This window comes from Trachemys scripta, chromosome 16 (genome assembly GCF_013100865.1).
Source record: "Trachemys scripta elegans isolate TJP31775 chromosome 16, CAS_Tse_1.0, whole genome shotgun sequence".
Classification (NCBI taxonomy): domain Eukaryota; kingdom Metazoa; phylum Chordata; order Testudines; family Emydidae; genus Trachemys; species Trachemys scripta.
This window is the reverse complement of record NC_048313.1, coordinates 14,113,777-14,132,505: the sequence shown is the minus strand read 5'-3', so window position 1 is coordinate 14,132,505 and position 18,729 is coordinate 14,113,777. Positions and strand designations below refer to the sequence as shown.

Below are 18,729 nucleotides of genomic sequence, written 5' to 3'. Positions count from 1 at the left end.
TGGGCTCCCCACCCCCAGCTCTGCCGGTGGGGAGCCCAGGGCTGGGCTAGCAGAGGGCTGCAGGTCGGGAGTGAGGGGCACCGGCAGGGCTGGGGGGAGCCCAGGGCTGGGCTAGCACGGGCTGCGGGTCAGGAGTGAGGGGCACCGGCAGGGCTGTGGGGGAGCCCAGGGCTGGGCTAGCAGGGGCTGCAGGTCAGGGCAGAGATGCGCTGGGAGACCTGGGAGGCCAAGGGAAGGCCACCGTCCGGCTCAGGCCAGGCCTGTGTCCAGCCGTTCTGCCTTGTCCTCGACCTGCCGAGGGGGCCTGGTGGGGGCACGGCAGGGGCAGCGTGTGCAGGGAGAGGCCTGGAGGGGCAGGGATGGACTGTGGGCAGGACTCCGGCCAAACCCAGGAGCTGGAAGCGGGGCACAGTACGATCCGCCCCCGCCCCCGTCCGCAGGCCTCCTCCCTCTTCCTGCCTTTCGTTACTTTCAGTTACAGTTTGGAGCCTCTGATGTCAGCCTGCCTGAGCCTCTCCCCGCACCAATCGCCACCTGGCTCCCCAACAAACCCTGCGAAGCCGGAAACCCAACTGCAAACCCAAACCGGGCAGCGGGCAGGGGGGCGGAGAAGCCCTGGCCCCGACCCGCCAGCTCCCACCCCCTCCGGGGCAGGATGGATTAAACAGACGCGTCCCCTTGGCAGCGACGTACGAGGCTCAGCACAAGGTAATGGGGAGGCTGGACGAACGACACCCCCTGGAACGGGGATGGGGCCGAGGGATGGGAGCCGGCCCCGGGACCCGCTGGCCTCTCCAGCCGGGGGCGAGCGTGAGGGTGAGGAAGGGGATCCGATCTCCTGGCGTGGACGGCAGGACCATGCGTCCGAGGAGCGGGCTTGAGGCCTGCACGGGAATGAGGGTCACGCCCTCTGGCTGCCTGGTCAGGCCGCTGCTGTGCGAGTGGCGAAAGCTACGTTTAAAATCTGCAACCTGTTGAGGAAGCTCGCAGCTTCCCTAGGCTGTGTGCCAAGCAGGCGGCTTGCGGAGGGACGGACAGCGAGGGAGGGGGGCCCCGAGCCCTGGAGATGCTGTTTTATTTACAAACGTTATCCACTCCAGCAGGCGATGAGATTGGGCTGGACTTCGCCCCAGCCCGGTCTGGGGCACCGCTGCTGAGTTTAGAGGGAGTGGGGTCTAGTGGTTAGAACAGGGGGTTGGGAGCCAGGATGCCTGGGGTCTAACCCCCACTCTGGGGTGGGGTCTAGCAGGCTAGGAAAGGGTGGGGTAAGGCTGGGAGCCAGGACTCCTGGGTCCTATCCCCAGCTCGGGGGGGGGGGGGGGATGGGGGTGAGGCTGAACCACCCAGGAGCACGTCCCAGCTGGAAGCGTCTCTCTGGAGCGCTCAGCCCCTTGGGTGTTTCTTTTGCGATCACGTGGGTGCAGCTGGGTAATGTCCCTGCTGGGCTACACCCGCTGCCGTGAATCCCAAGAGCTTCCCCCGCAGGAGGGGGCGGGGGTGTCTGTGTGTCTAGCCCTTTAAGGGAAGTCATTGTCCAGCTCCGACCCTGGACACAAGGGATTCTGGGACTTGGAGTCCAGGGGGACCATGGATGTTGTAGGCTGGCCAGCGGTGCATGCTGGGAAAGGAAGCCAGGCTATAAAAGAGCTCCCTTTTTACCACTCCGGGAAAGCCCATAAACGCAAGCGTCGGGAACAGAGTCTGCTGGGAGGAACCGTCCCCAGCTCCTGCTGCTCTTTGGCCGACGCGGGTGTAGTGCGATGAAGATCTGCGACGTAGGCCCGCTCCTCTGGGAAGGAGCTAGATGTGGTCCCCCCACCTGTCCCCAAGCTCTATGTGCCTGGTGCTTTGCAGGTCTGAGTCCCCTAACCAGAAAAGCCAGTGCTGGTTTCTCCCGCGGCGCCTGCAGCTTTCGAGAGGAATTGCTGGGGGCAGAACTGCTGCGGCATGGGGACAAGCCGGGACCCAAACCAGCACAGTGTCTATGGGGGGAAACCGGGCCTCTCGAGCCCAGGGGGGAGAGTTATTTAGGAATGCTGAAGAGGAGGAAGTGAACAGGAAATTGGTGTAGGGTGCTGCTACCCTCCAGTTGGTTCATGTGGCTAAAAAAAAGAGGAAGGCCAGGCAGGGGTAGAAAGCGGAGAGGGAAAAAAGGCTTCGGATCCCTTAAAAGTCTGGCCGAAGTTGAGTTCATCTCTGCTCTATGCTTCTCTGCGTATTTGCCCCTCTTCTTCTCCGTCCCTCTCTGTGGGCCTGGGTGGCCCTTCCTGAAAGAGACAGCCCCCCACCCCGCCCGCTGGCAGGCGCCCTGCAGGAACGGCTCGGGGCCAGTGAACTGTATGGCACTTTTCCATGGCCCTGTTACGGTATCTCTGCCTCCCGGTCTTTAATATAGCCTCGCACGCCCTCCCTGTGAGGCAAGTCAGTCCCCCGTCCTTCCTGTCCCTCACGAGCCAGGTGTAGCTTCGGGCTGGTCAAGCGAAGCTGATGGGGGCTAGGTGGAAATTCTCTGGGCGACTGGCTCTGAGACCGGCGGTGCGGAGCAAGGGGAATGCGTCTGGGCAGGACACCGGGGGAAAGGCAAATGGGATGGTTGCGGGGGGACAAAGAGGGAGCCAAGTGGGGGTGATGCTTGGTCGTGTCGCCATCCAAGGCCAGGTCAGATCAGCTGGAGCAGGATCTAGCAGGGGTGGGAAGAAGCTGGCAGGGCTGGGGAAGTCGTGGGTCACCCTAGGCCTGGCCTGGGAGAGCCGGAGGAGAGAAGCGGGCGGTGAGAGGCTCCGGCACTGCAGTCCTTTCCGGGCGGCTGGGCGGCGTGGGAGGGAAACCCTGCTTTTCCTGGCACACGGGAATCCCGCTCGCCAGGGAGTTTAACGGGTCAAGCTGCCGTACCCAAGGTGGCGAAGGGGAACAGCTGACGGGGGAGGAGCCTGGCAACGTGAACTGTCCCACACGAGGGTGGGAACGCACGCCACAGGGGGTGTGGCATCCTCCCAGGGCCGGGGGGGGGGGAAATGGGGACCAGCTTCCCTGGTAGTGCCACACCATGCCCCCTGCTCTCATGCGCTCTCCACACGAATGTGGGCAGCCACGGCTCCTACCAAAATGCACATGGGTTGTAAAATTCAGGGAGGAGGATCTTTGGGGAGCTTCTGTTATATCCTCTCGGGTATCCCAGCTCCACCCTGTACCCTGGGCTTCAGCTCCCCCTGGCACTGTGCCAGTCTTCTGGCTCACTGCCTCCCTTGGTCCCTCCTCTCCAGCCCCTGTGCAGTGATGGAGTAGCCTGTCCCTTGGGGCTGCTCCTTCCTCCCCCCTGGCCAGGGAGTTCATAGCCCTTATCGAGATGGTCTGACGTGTGCTGGGGATGTTCCCATTATTCATCTAATGAGGGTCATGTCAGATGTTTGTTAGAAATGCTGCCAGGTGTGATGAAATCATGTGGCAGTGAGTTCCGCAGGCTTGCCGGGGTGTTTTCAAAACCACAGCCAGTGCGCTGTCTGGCGCTGAGAGCACCGATCTCTCCCGGTGAGTCTGTGATTACAAACTGCCCTGATCCTCGTGTGGGCTAAAGGCAAGCGCTGGACTCTTAGCTGAGCATCAGGCCCGAGTGGGGTCACGTGGGGAAGCCCCGGTCTCTCTCTCTCTGAATCAGCAGGGCTTTCACTGCCGTATGAACTGCCGTCTGTGGCTCTTTCGCTACAATCTGTGGCTTCCCGTCTGCTTCACGCCGTGCAAGGGCGGGGATCTGCCAGGCTGTGAGAGAGAGGTTGGCTTGGCAACTTTCGCACGGCTCTTATCACCCTGAAATCTGAGCCTCGTGGGGCCTGAATCGTCCCTCTCCCCGCAGCGCTGAGAGGGAAACTGAGGCTCGGAGAAGGGGCGTGATGGGACGCTGGTGGTGGAGCCAGGACTAGATCCCAGGTCTCCTGGGCTTTACTCACTGGGAATTCCTTCCTCTGTGAGCGGCTTCCCTGAAATTTCCGCTGGCTTCTCCCTTCCAAGGAAAAAAAAATAAGAAAGTTCTGCCTGCCGGGTGCGTACTATTCCGGGAGCCAAACGGGGTGGGGGGGCCTGTGCACGGAGCTGGTCCCTGGCTCACCCCACCGCCCCCGATCCCGAGCGGCGAGCTGCCTCGCCGTGCCAGGAACTGTGGGCGTGCGGGGGACTCGGAGTCATGTGCTGTTCCAAGGAGCGTTGTGGGAGGGGAAGGGCCCAGCTGGCGTGCAGTAGCCCTCCCCCTCCCCCCCCATCCCTGCAGCTCAGGTGCCTTCCGGCCCAAAGACTGATTGGCGGGGAGGGGTCCGTGGAACCGGAGGGTGGGTGGGTTTGTGCCTCGTGTTGTCAGGAAATGTCAGAGCGTCTCATGAGTAACTGCTGGCAGCCTCCAGTGCTGGGACGCAGCCTTGGCTTCCCACTGCCCTATGACTAAGTAGAAAGCCCGCCGAGGCGCCTCTCCTTCCCAAATGGGCTGTTTCCCCCCTTTCCACCCTTCACTGCGGGGGCTCAGGGAATGCCCTCCCCATCCTCCTGCCGCGGAGGAGATTAAAATGGCCTCTTCAGCAGCTGCCAGTCACCAGAAAGGGAAGCGAAACCGATTGCCCCGCAGAGGAACCCGGTGGGGGGAGATTCCTGCCCTGGCTGTTCCTCCGAGGCGCCCCCAAACCACGAGGCCATCGCCGCCCGGGTCGCCGGTCCATCGAAACGTGTAACAAGCCGCTGAGTCCGCAACGGGCTGACCGGAACGTGATGAGCAGCGGCCGCACGCCCCCCAGGGGGCAGGGAGCAGGAGCCGGGAAACCAGCAGGAAGGTGCCGCGCGCGCGCCGGCCGCTGCAGACGCACACGGCTTCGTGGATGGCTGATCTCTGAAAGCAGCACGAGCTAGTCCCAGTGCGCTGCGGGGAGACGGGCGCGGCTGGCCAAATTTCAGCTGGCGCAGGATTGGAACTGCAGATTCCCAGCTGGAGCTAAGGGAGTGCTCCCCCTGCCTGCAGCTAGTAGTAGGTCTCTTATCTGCTAGGTGGTCCCGGACACTAGAGGCCAGGGCTGCTGAGGCTTGCCAGCACAGCAGGGGGCTTAAAACACTGAGTAGCAGCCGCCCGGGGTTGGTGCAGTGCCAGGCAGGGTGCGTGATTTCATGAGAGGCCCCGGTGATGGGCACGCACAAGTCCAATGTCCCCTCCCACTGGTGACTGTGTGGTTGATTTGGCCTGTGATGCATCCCTGAGAGACACAAACCCCAGGGGATGTTGTTTCCCGGGAGCTCTCCTTAGGAGGGTTGGGAAAGGGGCCACGGTTTGGACTCGGTCGACACTGAATACTGGCTGTTCTGTACAGGACCAGAGATTGCAGTGGAGAATGGTGGTTACCATGTGAGGCGTAGAATAATAACTTCTCAACAGGGACAGTCGTCAGGGGACAGAATTCACACGCTGCTGAATTGAGGCTGTCTGGGTCCTAGACACAACCCACTTGGAGGGGACACTGTAGTCCTGTCCCTGCACCATAGCCCCACCTTTCATTGGTGTGACCGTGGCTTTTAGAGTCAAGCTAAGCATGGTGGGGAGCTATTGTTTCAGGCTCTTTGCAAACTCAGGTAGGGATGGGTTCCACTCAGGTCCTGTTCTCTAGCTTTTCTTTGCCCATATGAGGGTCAGAAACAGAATGGTGAAGTTCTGATAACCCCCCCCCCCCGGGACTCTGGGGTCTAGACTATGAAGTAACCCAGCCCTGTGCAGACACATGAATAACACGAGGGGGAAAGGAGTCCAGGAAAGCCGACTGTATTTTAAAGAAGCCTTATTGCGGTTGCAGGAACAAACATCCCGATGTGTAGAAAGAACAGTAAATGTGGCAGGCGACCAGCTTGGCTTAACAGTGAAATCCTTGCTGACACACACAAGCAGCTTACAAGAAGTGGAAGATTGGACAGATGCCCAGGGAGGAGTATAAAAATATTGCTCAGGCATGCAGGAGTGAAATCAGGAAGGCCAAATCACACTTGGAGTTGCAGCTAGCAAGGGATATTAAAAGTAACAAGAAGGGTTTCTTCAGGTATGTTAGCAACAAGAAGAAGGTCAAGGAAAGTGTGGGCCCCTTACTGAATGGGGGAGGCAACCTAGTGACAGAGGATGTGGAAAAATCTAATGTACTCAATTATTTTTTGCCTCTGTCTTCACAAACAAGGTCAGCTCCCAGACTGCTGCACTGGGCAGCACAGTATGGGGAGAAGGTGACCAGCCCTCTGTGGAGAAAGAAGTGGTTCAGGACTATTTAGAAAAGCTGGACGAGCACAAGTCCATGGGGCCGGATGCGCTGCATCCGAGGGTGCTAAAGGAGTTGGCGGATGAGATTGCAGAGCCATTGGCCATTATCTTTGAAAACTCATGGCGATCGGGGGAGGTCCCGGATGACTGGAAAAAGGCTAATGTAGTGCCCATCTTTAAAAAAGGAAAGGAGGAGGATCCGGGGAACTACAGGCCAGTCAGCCTCATCTCAGTCCCTGGAAAAATCATGGAGCAGGTCCTCAAGGAATCAATTTTGAAGCAGTTAGAGGAGAGGCAAATGATCAGGAACGGTCAGCATGGATTCACCAAGGACAAGTCATGCCTGACTAACCTAATTGCCTTCTGTGAGGAGATAACTGGCTCTGTGGATGAGGGGAAAGCAGTGTATGTGTTATTCCTTGACTTTAGCAAAGCTTTTGATAAGTTTCCCACGTATTCTTGCCAGCAAGTTCAAGAAATATGGGCTGGATGAATGGATTATAAGATGGATAGAAAGCTGGCTAGATCGTCGGGCTCAATGGGTAGTAATCAATGGCTCCATGTCTAGTTGGCAGCCGGTATCAAGTGGCGTGCCCCAAGGGTCGGTCCTGGGGCCGGTTTTGTTCAATATCTTAATTAATGATCTGGAGGATGGCGTGGACTGCACCCTCAGCAAGTTTGCAGATGACACTAAACTGGGAGGAGTGGTAGATATGCTGGAGGGTAGGGATAGGATACAGAGGGACCTAGACAAATTAGAGAGTTGGGCCAAAAGAAATCTGATGAGGTTCAGCAAGGTCAAGTGCAGAGTCCTGCACGTAGGACAGAAGAATCCTATGCATTGCTACAGACGAGGGACCGAATGGCTAGGCAGCAGTTCTGCAGAAAAGGACCTAGGGGTCACAGTGGATGAGAAGCTGGATATGAGTCAACAGCCGTCTTGGCAACAAGGAAAGACTAACAGCATTTTGGGCTGTATAAGTAGGGGCATTACCAGCAGATCGAGGGACCTGATCATTCCCCTCTATTCGGCATTGGTGAGGCCTCATCTGGAGTACTGTGTCCAGTTTTGGGCCCCACAGTACAAGAAGGATGTGGAAAAATTGGAAAGAGTCCAGCCGAGGGCAACAAAAATGATCAGGGGCTGGAGCACGTGACTTAGGAGGAGAGGCTGAGGGAACTGGGATTGTTTAGTCTGCAGAAGAGAAGAATGAGGGGGGATTTGATAGCAGCCTTCAACTACCTGAAGGGGGGTCCCAAAGAGGATGGAGCTCAGCTGTTCTCAGTGGTGGCAGATGACAGAACAAGGAGCAATGGTCTCAAGTTGCAGTGGGGGAGGTTTAGGTTGGATATCAGGAAACACTATTTCACTAGGAGGGTGGTGAAGCACTGGAATGGGTTCCCTAGGGAGATGGTGGAACCTCCATCCTTAGAGGTTTTTAAGGCCCGGCTTGACAAAGTCCTGGCTGGGATGATTTGGTTGGGATTGGTCCTGCTTTGAGCAGGGGATCGGACTAGATACGTCCTGAGGTCTCTTCCAACCCTGCTAGTCTATGATTCTATGTAAGCTTTAAATGGAGGGGGACTGGCTCTTTCTCAGGGGGCTGGGGAGCAAGCTATCCATCTTCTTTCCCCTTTTGGTTCTGTTTAGGTTCTTGCGCATCCCCATGGTATCTGAGCACTGTGCCCTCGGAGTCTCACTCGGTGCCATTCCAGACAGGAAACCCCCGCATCCGCCAGTGCTGGAAGTTTCCTCAGCGTAGTGCTGACATAAGGGCCCTGTGCCACGTCCCGCTCTCCTGCTCCCAGCCACCCCCCGTGTACAAGGCAGAGCTGGCATGGCTGGCGCAGATTGGGTTAAGCTTATTCTCTGCCCCAGGGCCCATGTGATGGGAGGTAGATGGGGCGGGGGGCACGGCCGGAGCGCACTGCACGGTGGCTATCCTCCACTGCCAGGCCCATGGCGCAGCGTCTGTGTTGAACCGAGCTTTGCAAAGCAGGAGGAGATCGCTGGGGCGAACCCGAGGGTATTTACCAGCGGGCGCTGGCTCCGTTCCTGTGGGCTGAGCCCTTGTGGCATTGGGAGATTGGAGTTATCTGACAATCTTGCATTCGGGCCAGGATCCCTTGGTCAAAAATTTACCCGTTCCGGGAATCCCCGGGCCCAGCTCGCACCGGGGCAGTGGGATTGCCAGTTTTACGCCAAGGGCTGAGGCCCGGAGGAGACAGGTGAGATTGAAGGGCTTTGCTTTTTCCCTGAGTGGCTTCTCCACAAAAGGATTCTCCCCACTCCTCCGCCCCCGGCCGAAGGCGTGCAAAGTGGGTGGCACACGCTAGCAGATCAGAAGCCTTTTCCATCTGCTCGGCAGGCGCGTAGGCGACGGCGCGAGCAGCAAAGGGAGAGAAAGGGCCTGGGTTTTTGCCAGCGTCCCCCGTCAGCCGCACAAAGCTACTTCCCCAAAGCAGGCAAGCCTGGCGGGTTTTGTTTGTTTCCTCCGAGATGCTGCTTAATGTTGTAATCCTGGTCTGGTTTCCTGGCCTTGCCCGTGGCCTCCTCGAGGTCTTTGCAGACTCCGCCTCTTCTCGTACTTTGCCTCTGTTATTGTTTGGTAACAGCCGCTAGTCGGGGCCCTCGGTCGCCATCTCCCGGGCCCCTGGCTGCTCGCTCTCGCACGCAGCCCGAGCCCAGATCCGCTCCTCGGCTTGGATCCCAGAGGGAGCAAAATCCGGCCAGGGTTTCCACTCACTGCCTCCCGTCTGAGCAGCGACGTGCAAAAGATCTGTCCTGAGGGGAAGAAATAACAGGGCCAGATCAGGAGCTGGTGCAAACCGGAGCAGCTGTATGGAAACCGAGGGGTGGTGAGGCTGATATACACCAACTGAGGATCTGGCCTGAAATGTCTCTGTTGTTTGCAAACAGAGTGTCCTGCTGCAGGGCCCCCGGTGGGATTTGCCTGCTGGGAACCGACAGCAGAACTTGCCCCACTACTGGACCCTGGGAGGAATCAGGGGACACAAGGAATGCAAGACTGGTCCGGATCCTTGATCTGTCTGTCTCCACCACAGGCCAGGACCTGAGACTTTAGGAGGTGAAGAAACCTCTGCAGGAAGCAGATAGAGAATAACCTGTCTCTGGGGGAAGTTTCTTCCTGACCTCCAGAAGTTAGAGGGTGGCATTTGTCCTGAACCGTGAGGATTTATAGCCCGGCCACAACTCTTCCCATTACAGCTCTTGTTCTATAAACGGTCGTGCGTTCTTGGGTTCCAAGAAATCTCGTGCCAGTGAATCCCACCACCTTGTTAAGTGTTGCCGGGATGGTGGGTGGTGGGGGGAGGGGGCGCTCCCCAGGGGCCAGATGCTTCCACGCTGGGGGAGATAAGAGAGGACTGGTGCAAGGGAGGTGGGTGGGCAGGGGGTAACAGGCTTTGGAAATTATTGTCCGGCACTGGAGCCGATAAGGGGGTCCCAGTGACAGCTAAGCAGGGCTAGATGGGACAGATGTGCTGCCAGCCCCACATGCCCCAACTCCCTCTGACCTATCTAGACCTGTCTTAGGTACTTCTCTGCCCCCCCACATTACTGTAGTATCGGAGCATCAACCTTTGAGGTATTTATCCCCACAATCTCCCCTGTGAGGCAGTGCTATTCTCCCTCTTGTAGAGATGGGGAAACCGAGGCACATTACTTTCCCAAGGTCACGCAGCGGCGGAGCAGGGAATTGAACCAGGGTCTAACCGGGTCACCCATTCTTTCTTTATAATTTGTCGCTGGCCCCAGCACATAATAGCGATGCTGAGCTCTTCTCTTCGAAGCACTTTGCAGAGGAGGTCAGTAGCACTATCCCCCAATTCACAGACGGGGCGAAACTGAGGCATGGAGAGGGGAAGTGACTTGCCCAAGGCCACTCAGGAGGTCGGCGGCAGAGCTGGAAATAGAGCCCGTGTTTCCTGAGGTCTAGTTCAGGGTTCTCTCTCTCTCTCCACTCAGCCACGCTGCTCTTCCCAGGGGTCCCTGAGGGAGAAGCCAGGGACTCGGGTCGTTTGCCGGGAAGGCTTGAGGGGTTAACCATGGATAGCTGTAGGCCTGGCTCACGCCGCCCTCTCCTGTCTATTTTTAGCCCCGTAGGCGGCCGGCTCCAAGATGTCTCTGTGGAGCCTCGTCTCGCACATGCCTCCGGAGCACTTCAGCAGCCTCTTCGGGGAGTTCCCATGCGACCTGCGCAGCCTGTTGGCCGACTGGCTGGAAAACCAGCCGTGGTGAGTGCAGAACGCCCGTCCCGCGCCGCTCAGGACCCGCCTCACTCCCTACGACGAACGCCCCGCTGCCCGGCCTCGCCTGGGCCTCCCAGCTGGTCTGCGGAAGCTCACGGCAAGAGGAATCGGAGTGGTTCCTTTCTCCTGGAGGAGCGGAGCAGTGTCTCCCGCTCAGAAAATCCCGAGTTGGGCCCCGAAGTCGTGAGACATCCCAGTCAAGGTTGGGTTCTTCCAGTTGGCCTGGCCAGGGGAGGCCGGGATGTTTGCACTCGTTCATTTCTCTCTCCCTTTCTCTTTCCTCCGCCGCCAGGGAGTTCATCACCGGCGCCGACTCCTTCTGCACTAGCGCGGCTGGCGCGCTGCTCTCCGCCATGGTGGAAAAGCTTCGCAGCCTTGCCGGTGGCAACGGGCAGCAATGTCAGGTCCTCCAGCACATTAGTAACCTGGAGGTATGGCCTGGAGGGTGTGTGTGAATGGGGGGGTCAGGGTATTGCTGTGGAAACAGCATGGGGGGTCATCAAGCCATGGTTGGGAGTGTGTTACATGGCAAAGGGAGCCAGGAATGCCTGAGTTGCCGGTTTGAATCCCGCTTGGAGCATCAGCGGCCAACAGCTGTTCTCCTCTGATAGCTATTGCATGGGCCTCCCTGTTTTACATGCAATGAGTTTACAGGGGCTCAGCTCAGCTCCCAGCAGACAGATCCCCCAGCCAAGGACTGACTGAGCCAATGAATGAACTTGTCCTCTCCAGGGCACATGTATGGGCAAAGGGACCCTGACCACATCTGCTCAGGGGATCGATATTTATTTTGGTTTATAACCCCCCAGCCAACCCCCTGCCCCCATGGCTTTGGTCTGGACACCATTTAACATTCACGCTGAACAGCGCCTCCCACTGCAGCATCAAATATTACAGCCAATATTACCCCCTCCCCCCCAGTGACTTTTTTGGGGCCAAGCAAATGTTTTTCAGAAAATTTGCATTTTGGGTGACAGTCTTGGGTTTGGGTTTTTTTTTTGTTTTTTTTAAATGACTGCCAATTTTTTTGATTAAAAATTTGTGGGATTTTTGGTTTAGTTTTTATTTAAAATGTTGGGGGGAGGGGGGTTGGCTCTCAAAAACCAAAGTGTGTTTTGTTTTGTTTTTACTGAAAACTTGGAAAGTTTTTGGTTTTTCATCGATCAAATGACTTTAAAAAATTAAAAAAAAAAAAATCTTTGAAATTTCCCCACCAAAAAAAATCATTGAGTTCTATTAAATACAAAGAGGGAATTAAATCTTGGATCAAACTATCCTTTTCCCTGGAACAAATTTAAGCCCTGACTGGGCCATGAGCAGTACATGGACACAGGGCTTTCCGTAAAGGATCGGGGTTTTCCTGAAGATATATTTTGAAATATTAGCTCTATCTTACGTTACGTGCCTGGAGTACTTCAGTGCTAATATCAGAGTCTTCAGTAGCTTAAAATCACAGCTGCTGGGTGGCCAGTCTTGGAACGTTTACAACAGATTTTTCCGTTTTGATATTTAGCTTGTTTGGAATATTCAGAGAGGGTCAAAAAACCAACTGGAGCACGTCGGGAAATTTGAGCTGAAATGCTTTTTGGTCAGAAAACGTCAATTCCTTAGAACGGCAATCGTTCACGAGACAGGGGATCGTTTCAACAAAGCTCCTGATTTGAAAACTTGCCAAATGGTTTTTGATTCCCCCCACCCCCCGCGATTCGAAACAAGTTTTTTGCTTTTGCCATTTTAGTTATTTTATACGAACAAAATAAATGTCTCCGTTTAAAAAGTCAAAATCAAAACACAACATTTTCAAGCTGTTGAAATGAAACTTTCCGACTGAGCCACTCCAGGGTTGGGGTGTTTTGTTTTTCTGGATTATTGATTGACAAAAATGTTCAAGATTTTGAATTTTCAGAGGAAAAACTCTGAAACCTCAAACTCTTGTGAGATGGGAAAACCATTTCTCACCCAACCTCGTAACCAACCCCACTTGGGCCGACAGCCGAATTTGAACCTACAGAGGTCAAACCCTGAGCCTCTGTCGTTTGAAACACGGATATCTATAGCGGCCTTATCAGCCCCTCTGTGGATGAGCTACCGGGGGAGACAAAGACCTGTGGGTGCCTAGCTGTGGTTAGACTCGCAGCCACGGAATTTTCCACTCACGCCCACGAGCAGGTGCTGTTTTGCACCAATTTGCACAAGTGCGACTGAGGACGCAGGGTGCCGGAGGCAGGGGGAGTGTGGGAATTCTCCCGCTATTAATGCTAACCATGTCCCCACCCCGCTGTTCCAGAACACTTATCGGAGAGACCCGCTGAGGCTGGTGGCAATCGTGAAAGGAATTCTGGAGGGCGAGAGAGCTGCCTTGCTCAAACGGGTCAGTGACTCACGCCTGCGCGTGCGCACACCCAGGCTAAGCGACGGCACCTTGTCCTCCATCCCAGCCTGTAGCTTTGCCCAGCCCCTCTGCAGCTGGGCGGCAGATGGTGTCCGTCGGCCTGTGCGTAGGATTTGGGCCCTAGATGGAGGGTGCATCATGTGCCGGTCAGCCCCGTTGGCCCGTTATCAGTTGGCGGGTGTAGGGATCTGTGCAAGGTGATTTCCCAGGGGACTGCGGGGGCACGGCTAGGTAGATGCCCCTTGGATTACGTAGGGCCTTGTGGTCTCCTTGCTGGTCCCACGTGGGTCTCGCAGCCACGGGACAGCCAGCAGCAGCTCGGGCCACGTGGTTTGTGGGATGATCGCTCACCTCTGGGTAAATGAGGCCATCCCAGGGAAACGCCTGACGCCAAAGCATCAGAACTTAAAAAGCCGCAGGATCCCGGTGGGGGACCCGGTTCCCTGCGGGGATGGGGAGGTCGTCCCGCCACAGGGGGATTAGTGGGGGGAGGGGGGAGATTCAGCCCATGTTTCACCCCCACCCCCTTTGCCGTTCCCCTAGGATCGCCAGCTGCCGCTCAGCTTCCACCGCAGGCAGGAGGAGCTGAAGTTCGGGCTGGACCTGCAGAGGCTCCAGCACCGAGTTGGGGAGATCCAGGTGCTCCAGGAACGGTGGAAGCAGATGGGAGAGGGGACCAGAGGTGAGAGGGGCGAGGGGAGGCTGTGGGAGGGGCTGGAGGAGTGAAGAGGGGATGGAGCTGAGAGGGGCTGGAAGGGGATTGGAGGGGGAGAGAGAGGGAGGGGCTGGAGGAGTGAAGAGGGGGCGGAGTTGGGAAGGGCTGGAAGGGGATTGGATGACAGAGGGTGGGCGGGGCTAGAGGTATGCAGAGGGGGTGGAGTTGAGAGGGGCTGGGAGGGGATTGGAGGGGGAGAGGGTGGGAGGGGCTGGAGGAGTGAAGAGGGGGCGGAGTTGTGGGGGCTGGAAGGGGATTGGTGGGGGAGAGGGTGGGAGGGGCTGGAGGAGTGAAGAGGGGGCGGAGTTGGGAGGGGCTGGAGGGGGATTGGAGGGGGGGGGGGGGGGGGGGCTAGAGGTGTGCAGAGGTGGTGGAGTTGGGGGCGGTGCACCGGGACGTGTCTCCCCAGCTCTGACCTTGACACAAACCCCAGTGACCAGGCTAATTATGCAATCGCCATGGCAACGGCTGGACAGGCCCCTCCAGAGCCATCTGGCCCTGGGCTGGATTTGTTCTCTCCACCCTGCCTGGTTCTAAATGTGCCCCCAGCCCAGCTCAGCCTCCCTGCTAGGCATGTGGCCCCCCAGCTCTTCCTTCGGGGGGGGTTGCTGGTCCCTCAGCTCCATTTTCTCTCTCTCCCTTCAGTCCCGCTCCGCTCCGTGTCCCGACCCCAGACACGTCCCCGCTCAGAGTGGGGAGCCGGCTTCTCTCCTGTCCCTTTGCCTGGCCCTCTGCCGGGCCGAGCCCCCCGTCCCCCACGCGGCGTTCCTGACAATCACGGCCCCGTGTGGGAGATGTGGCTGCGGGATCGTTTAACCTCCCCCCGATCAGCACCCGCTGCCCCCCCATCTCTCCCCTCCGGCTGCTCAGTATCGTCCTGGCGTCCCGCTCGTCTCCCGTTTCCGGGGTTCCCTCCCCAGCTAGCGAATCGCGGGGCCGGGGCTGGGGACTGAACCCAGGAACCGTCCTGAGCAGACAGCATGATCCGCTGCAGCTTGAGCCAAGTCCTGTCGCTGAGAGCTGCGCCCGACTCCTCTCCCCTCGGGATCGGGCCCCCGGAAACCCCGCCAAGCAGCCCCCGGCACTTTGTTTTCTGGGCTCGGATATTAACCAGGGCTTTACAACTCCCCCTCCCGCAGCCTGCCGGCAGACAAAGCTGCAGGAGTCCCAGCTGAAGACAGACGGGAAACTCCAGGGGAACGTGAGTAACGGAGGCTGGTGTGGGGAATGACAAGGCTGGAAATGGGGTGGGGGGGCTGGTGCTGGGGTAGCCGGACCGACCGGTGAGCGCAGATCCGGTCGCTTGTAGAGAGGGGGGATGCAAAGACTCTGGCTTTCCCAAGGGAGACGCAAGGCGTGGGTCGAGGGGCGTGTGTGTGTGTGTGGGGGGAGGCGTGGGGGGCGGGGGTGTGTAGGGGTTAGGTTACACGTGATCAGTTGCAGCCTTGGGAAGCTGTCAGCGAAGAGCAGCTGGTGTCCTGCTGCAGTGATGCAAAGGCGCCCGGAAACTGCATTGCACAGTCAGCTGGTGTGTGAGTGGATGCAGGGGGGGGGGGGGGGGGGGGACACTGCAGCCTGCCATATCCTCGCTAGTGCAGGCCCCTCCGCTGAGGCCTGGTGGGGAGGGCAGGGATGGGGGCCGGCCAGGGCACCTTGCCCTCCTTCTCCCCAGGATGTGCGTGTGGGGCAGGGGGCCAAGGTGTCTTGGTGTCAGCGACTCCATCCCTGGCCCATTTCATCCCGCCGGGCTCTGCTGCAGTGGGGGGCAGGCCCACGCGTCGCTCCAAGGCAGGGGGTGCCAGGTACCCCAGGGGGCCCCGTCCGGCTGGCTCGTCGCCTCCGCCCCGCCAAGCCGCCCGTCTTGCCTCACCCCAGGATCTGCCCGCTCTCATCCTGGAGGCCGTGAAGGAGCTGGAAGGCGCCAAGCTGCAGGTGCTGAAGAGGCTACACATCTGGAAGCGGCAGCAGCAGCTGGCGGGGAACGGGGCTGTCTTCGAGGAGAACCTGGCTCCGCTCCAGAAGAGGTGAGCCCCAGGGGGTGTTGGGGAGGCGGAGTGGAGGCGTTTCTCCCCACTCCTCGAGGGCTCCAGAGGGGCTCAGATCCCCTCCTTCTCCCAGTGCCTGTGCTATCCACGATCTCCATTGCTGGTGGCCCCACTGGGATCCGAGCCCCTCTCCCTCCCGCCCGAGGGTAGGAAGGGCTCCTGGCTGGACTGGGGGTAGGGGGGGGGGGTGTCAAGCTGAGATGCAGAGAGATCAGCTGCCGCCTTTCTCCCAGAGCCCCTGGTCTGTTGGGCACTAGGTGGCGCTCCTGAGACAGGGTGGGATCCGTCGGCACAGACTGGCTTCCGGCCCCAGCTCGGGGACCATAGCTGGGCCGTCCTCGTCGGCTCAGACGTGTCCCCTGCCCGGCTGCTTTTTCGGCAGGTGCGAGAATCTGGTGGACATTTATTTCCAGCTGCAGCAGCAGGTGGTGGCGGTCGGTGGGGAGCTGGGCTCCGACCTGCTCTCCCGGCTTCTGGAGCGGCTCAACTCGGTGCTGAGTGCCCTGGTTGAAAGGTACCGCAGGGCAGGGCCCTGGCCGGGGAGGGCAGTAGCACGCCGGGGGGATGGACTTGATGGCTTCCCCTGCTCTAACCACTAGACCCCACTTCCCTCCCAGAGCCGGGAATCGAACCCAGGAGTCCTGGCTCCCAGCCCCACTACTCTAACCACCCCCTTCCCAGAGCTGGGGATAGAACCCAGGCATCCTAGGTCCCAGCTCCCTGCGCTGACCAGCCAGCCTTGTTGCCTCTTCTGCCAGAAGGGCGAACGTGGCCCCAGGCTGTGCTCTAATCTGGCTGTGGTGGGGGTGGGGGGCTCGGAGCAGAACAGGGTGGGTCTGGGAGGCTGGGACGTTTTGGGTCAGGGCGGGGTTAACATCTCAGCCGTGTGGGGACCCTGCTCTGGGGCTGGGACGCTGGGAACCGCCGTCCGTGGCTACTTCTGGCCAAGCCACAGGCAGCCCTTGACCCCATCCCTGCCCCCCCCCCCCCAGCTCCTTCCTGGTGGAGAAGCAGCCCCCGCAGGTGCTGAAGACCCAGACCAAGTTCCAGGCCAGTGTACGTTTCCTGCTGGGCGCCCGGCTGCTCCAGGCCTCGGCGAAGCCCTACGTGGTCAAAGCCGACATGGTGACGGAGAAGCAGGCCCGGGAGCTGGCGCTTGGCGGCTATGGCACCCCGCTCAGGTGAGACGGTCCTGCAGGGGTGGCGGTGGGGGGGGGGGGAATGGACGCTCCCCCCTGCTGTAAGATATCCCCACCCCGGGGGCCGTTAACTCCTCGCTGACCGCCCTCCCTCTCCCCGCTGCAGCGAAAGCACTGGGGAGATCGTGCACAATACGGTCGCCCTGGAGATCAACTCCACCAGCGCCACGTCCTGCGCCACCTTCAAGAACATGGTGAGTCCGGCTGGAATGTCCACCTTTGCCCCCCCGTTGGCAACAAGCTGGTGCTTGGGCCCAAGAGTCAACAAGGGCAGTTTGGGGTTAGGGAGAAGTAGCAGGAGGCTGTGGGTCGGGAGTGAGGGGCACCGGCAGAGCTTGGTGGGGGAGCCCAGGGCTGGGCTAGCAGGGGGCTGCAGGTCAGGAGTGAGGGGTGTAGTAAGAGGAGGCCCTGAGATATAAACCTTGGCATCAGAGGCCCTATATGAGGCCTAAGGCCTGAATTTGTTCCCCCAATGTCTGTTGCTTTTGTGTGCATGCCAGATGGATGGCGGGAGTGCCCTTTTTTGCTGCAGTTAACTGGTTTTGGGCAACTCCATGTGTTAATGCATCAATTCTAGGTGTTAACCCACTTAGTTTTGGTTTTTTACTTTGAAATTCTTTTTTATTCACTCCCCTGCGATCGAGTCGCAGCTCCTGTCTCCTAATGTGCTCTGTGAACTGTTCCATATTTTCCTTCATTTGATTTACCAATTCTGTGAAAGTATTGTGTGCTACTCTTTCCTTCTGTGCACTTACTGGTCCCGTTCGGACAGGCGCCAGTCTAGGTCTCAGTGGAAGTTTAACTGGAACCTGGCTTTTCTCGTAAGGTGGTGGTTGCAATGCAGTGGACCCCGCTTCATCTTTTAATTTTACTAGGCTGTGTAGCTTTTTATTGGTTTTTTACTTTTATTTTTAGAGCCTCGGTTTCTACCATCGCTCTGCGTATGCCAGTCCATGTGTCCCCACTCTCTTTTTTTAAATTCATATGGACCCCCTTTACTGGCAATCCAGCAGGTCCAAGAGTTATCAAACTCCGTGGGGATCATAAGGGAGGGGATCAGGGGGTTCCCTAGTTCGAGGTTTGCTGCCATGTTAGATTGCGATTCTTACCACGGCAGGTTCGCTTACTCCCCAGATCAGCGGTCGGGGTCCCCAGTGTTGTCAGATGCTACCCGTGTGGTGGTCCGTAGATTACTTAGTCTACCGGGCATACTACGAGAAAGTGTCTCTTGGCAATGGACCCGGCTCAGTGGCGGGACTTTCCACTGCCCCCTCGGTCGGACAAAGACACCACCCCAGGGATACACTCTTATACACAAGTACAAACAAGTTACACATCACTCCTGACGTAGTGAGGTGCAACCCCTCTACGTAGTAAGGTGCTGCCTCTCACCTTGTACATGTTGGTTCGAACAAAACAACACTCCCTCATATTCCCCTTTTGGCCCTGTCATTGGGATGGGTCGGCCTGTTGCTTGCTGTGTGTGGAATGTACACGTATGTGAATGTTCTGATAGCTGGTGTCCAGTACCTGTTAGGTATGTCTCTTTCTGCAGCATCAGCCATTTCCTTGCCAGCTTCTGTGAGCAGGGCCTGCCTCTGGCTCCCAGCTTAACTCTGCTTTATGTTAGCAAAGTCTTGACCATTACTTTAGTTCAGGCCTTAGGCCTCATACCGGGCCTCTGATACCAAGGTTTATATCTCAGGGCCTCCTCTTACTACAAGGGGCACTGGCAGAGCTGGGGGTGGGGAGCCCAGGGCTGGGCTAGCAGGGGCTGCGGGTCGGGAGTGAGGGGCACCGGCAGGGCTGGGGGTGGGGAGGCGGGGGGGGGCTCGCGG

General features: G+C 58.2%; 1 protein-coding gene across 1 annotated transcript in view; it reads left to right on the top strand.

Annotated features, from left to right (window-relative positions):
• The first annotated feature begins 158 nt into the window (after nt 1-158).
• STAT6 (signal transducer and activator of transcription 6) overlaps nt 159-18,729 on the top strand; it is a 25,017-nt gene continuing 6,446 nt past the window's right edge. Inside the window, exons 1-10 of the mRNA XM_034792269.1 lie at nt 159-708; nt 10,387-10,525; nt 10,833-10,971; nt 12,828-12,911; nt 13,476-13,614; nt 14,787-14,848; nt 15,523-15,671; nt 16,075-16,206; nt 16,685-16,873; nt 16,998-17,085. Coding sequence (XP_034648160.1) covers nt 10,410-10,525; nt 10,833-10,971; nt 12,828-12,911; nt 13,476-13,614; nt 14,787-14,848; nt 15,523-15,671; nt 16,075-16,206; nt 16,685-16,873; nt 16,998-17,085 — 1,098 coding nt within the window. The 5' untranslated portion in view covers nt 159-708; nt 10,387-10,409. The remainder of the gene's footprint in view (nt 709-10,386; nt 10,526-10,832; nt 10,972-12,827; nt 12,912-13,475; nt 13,615-14,786; nt 14,849-15,522; nt 15,672-16,074; nt 16,207-16,684; nt 16,874-16,997; nt 17,086-18,729) is intronic.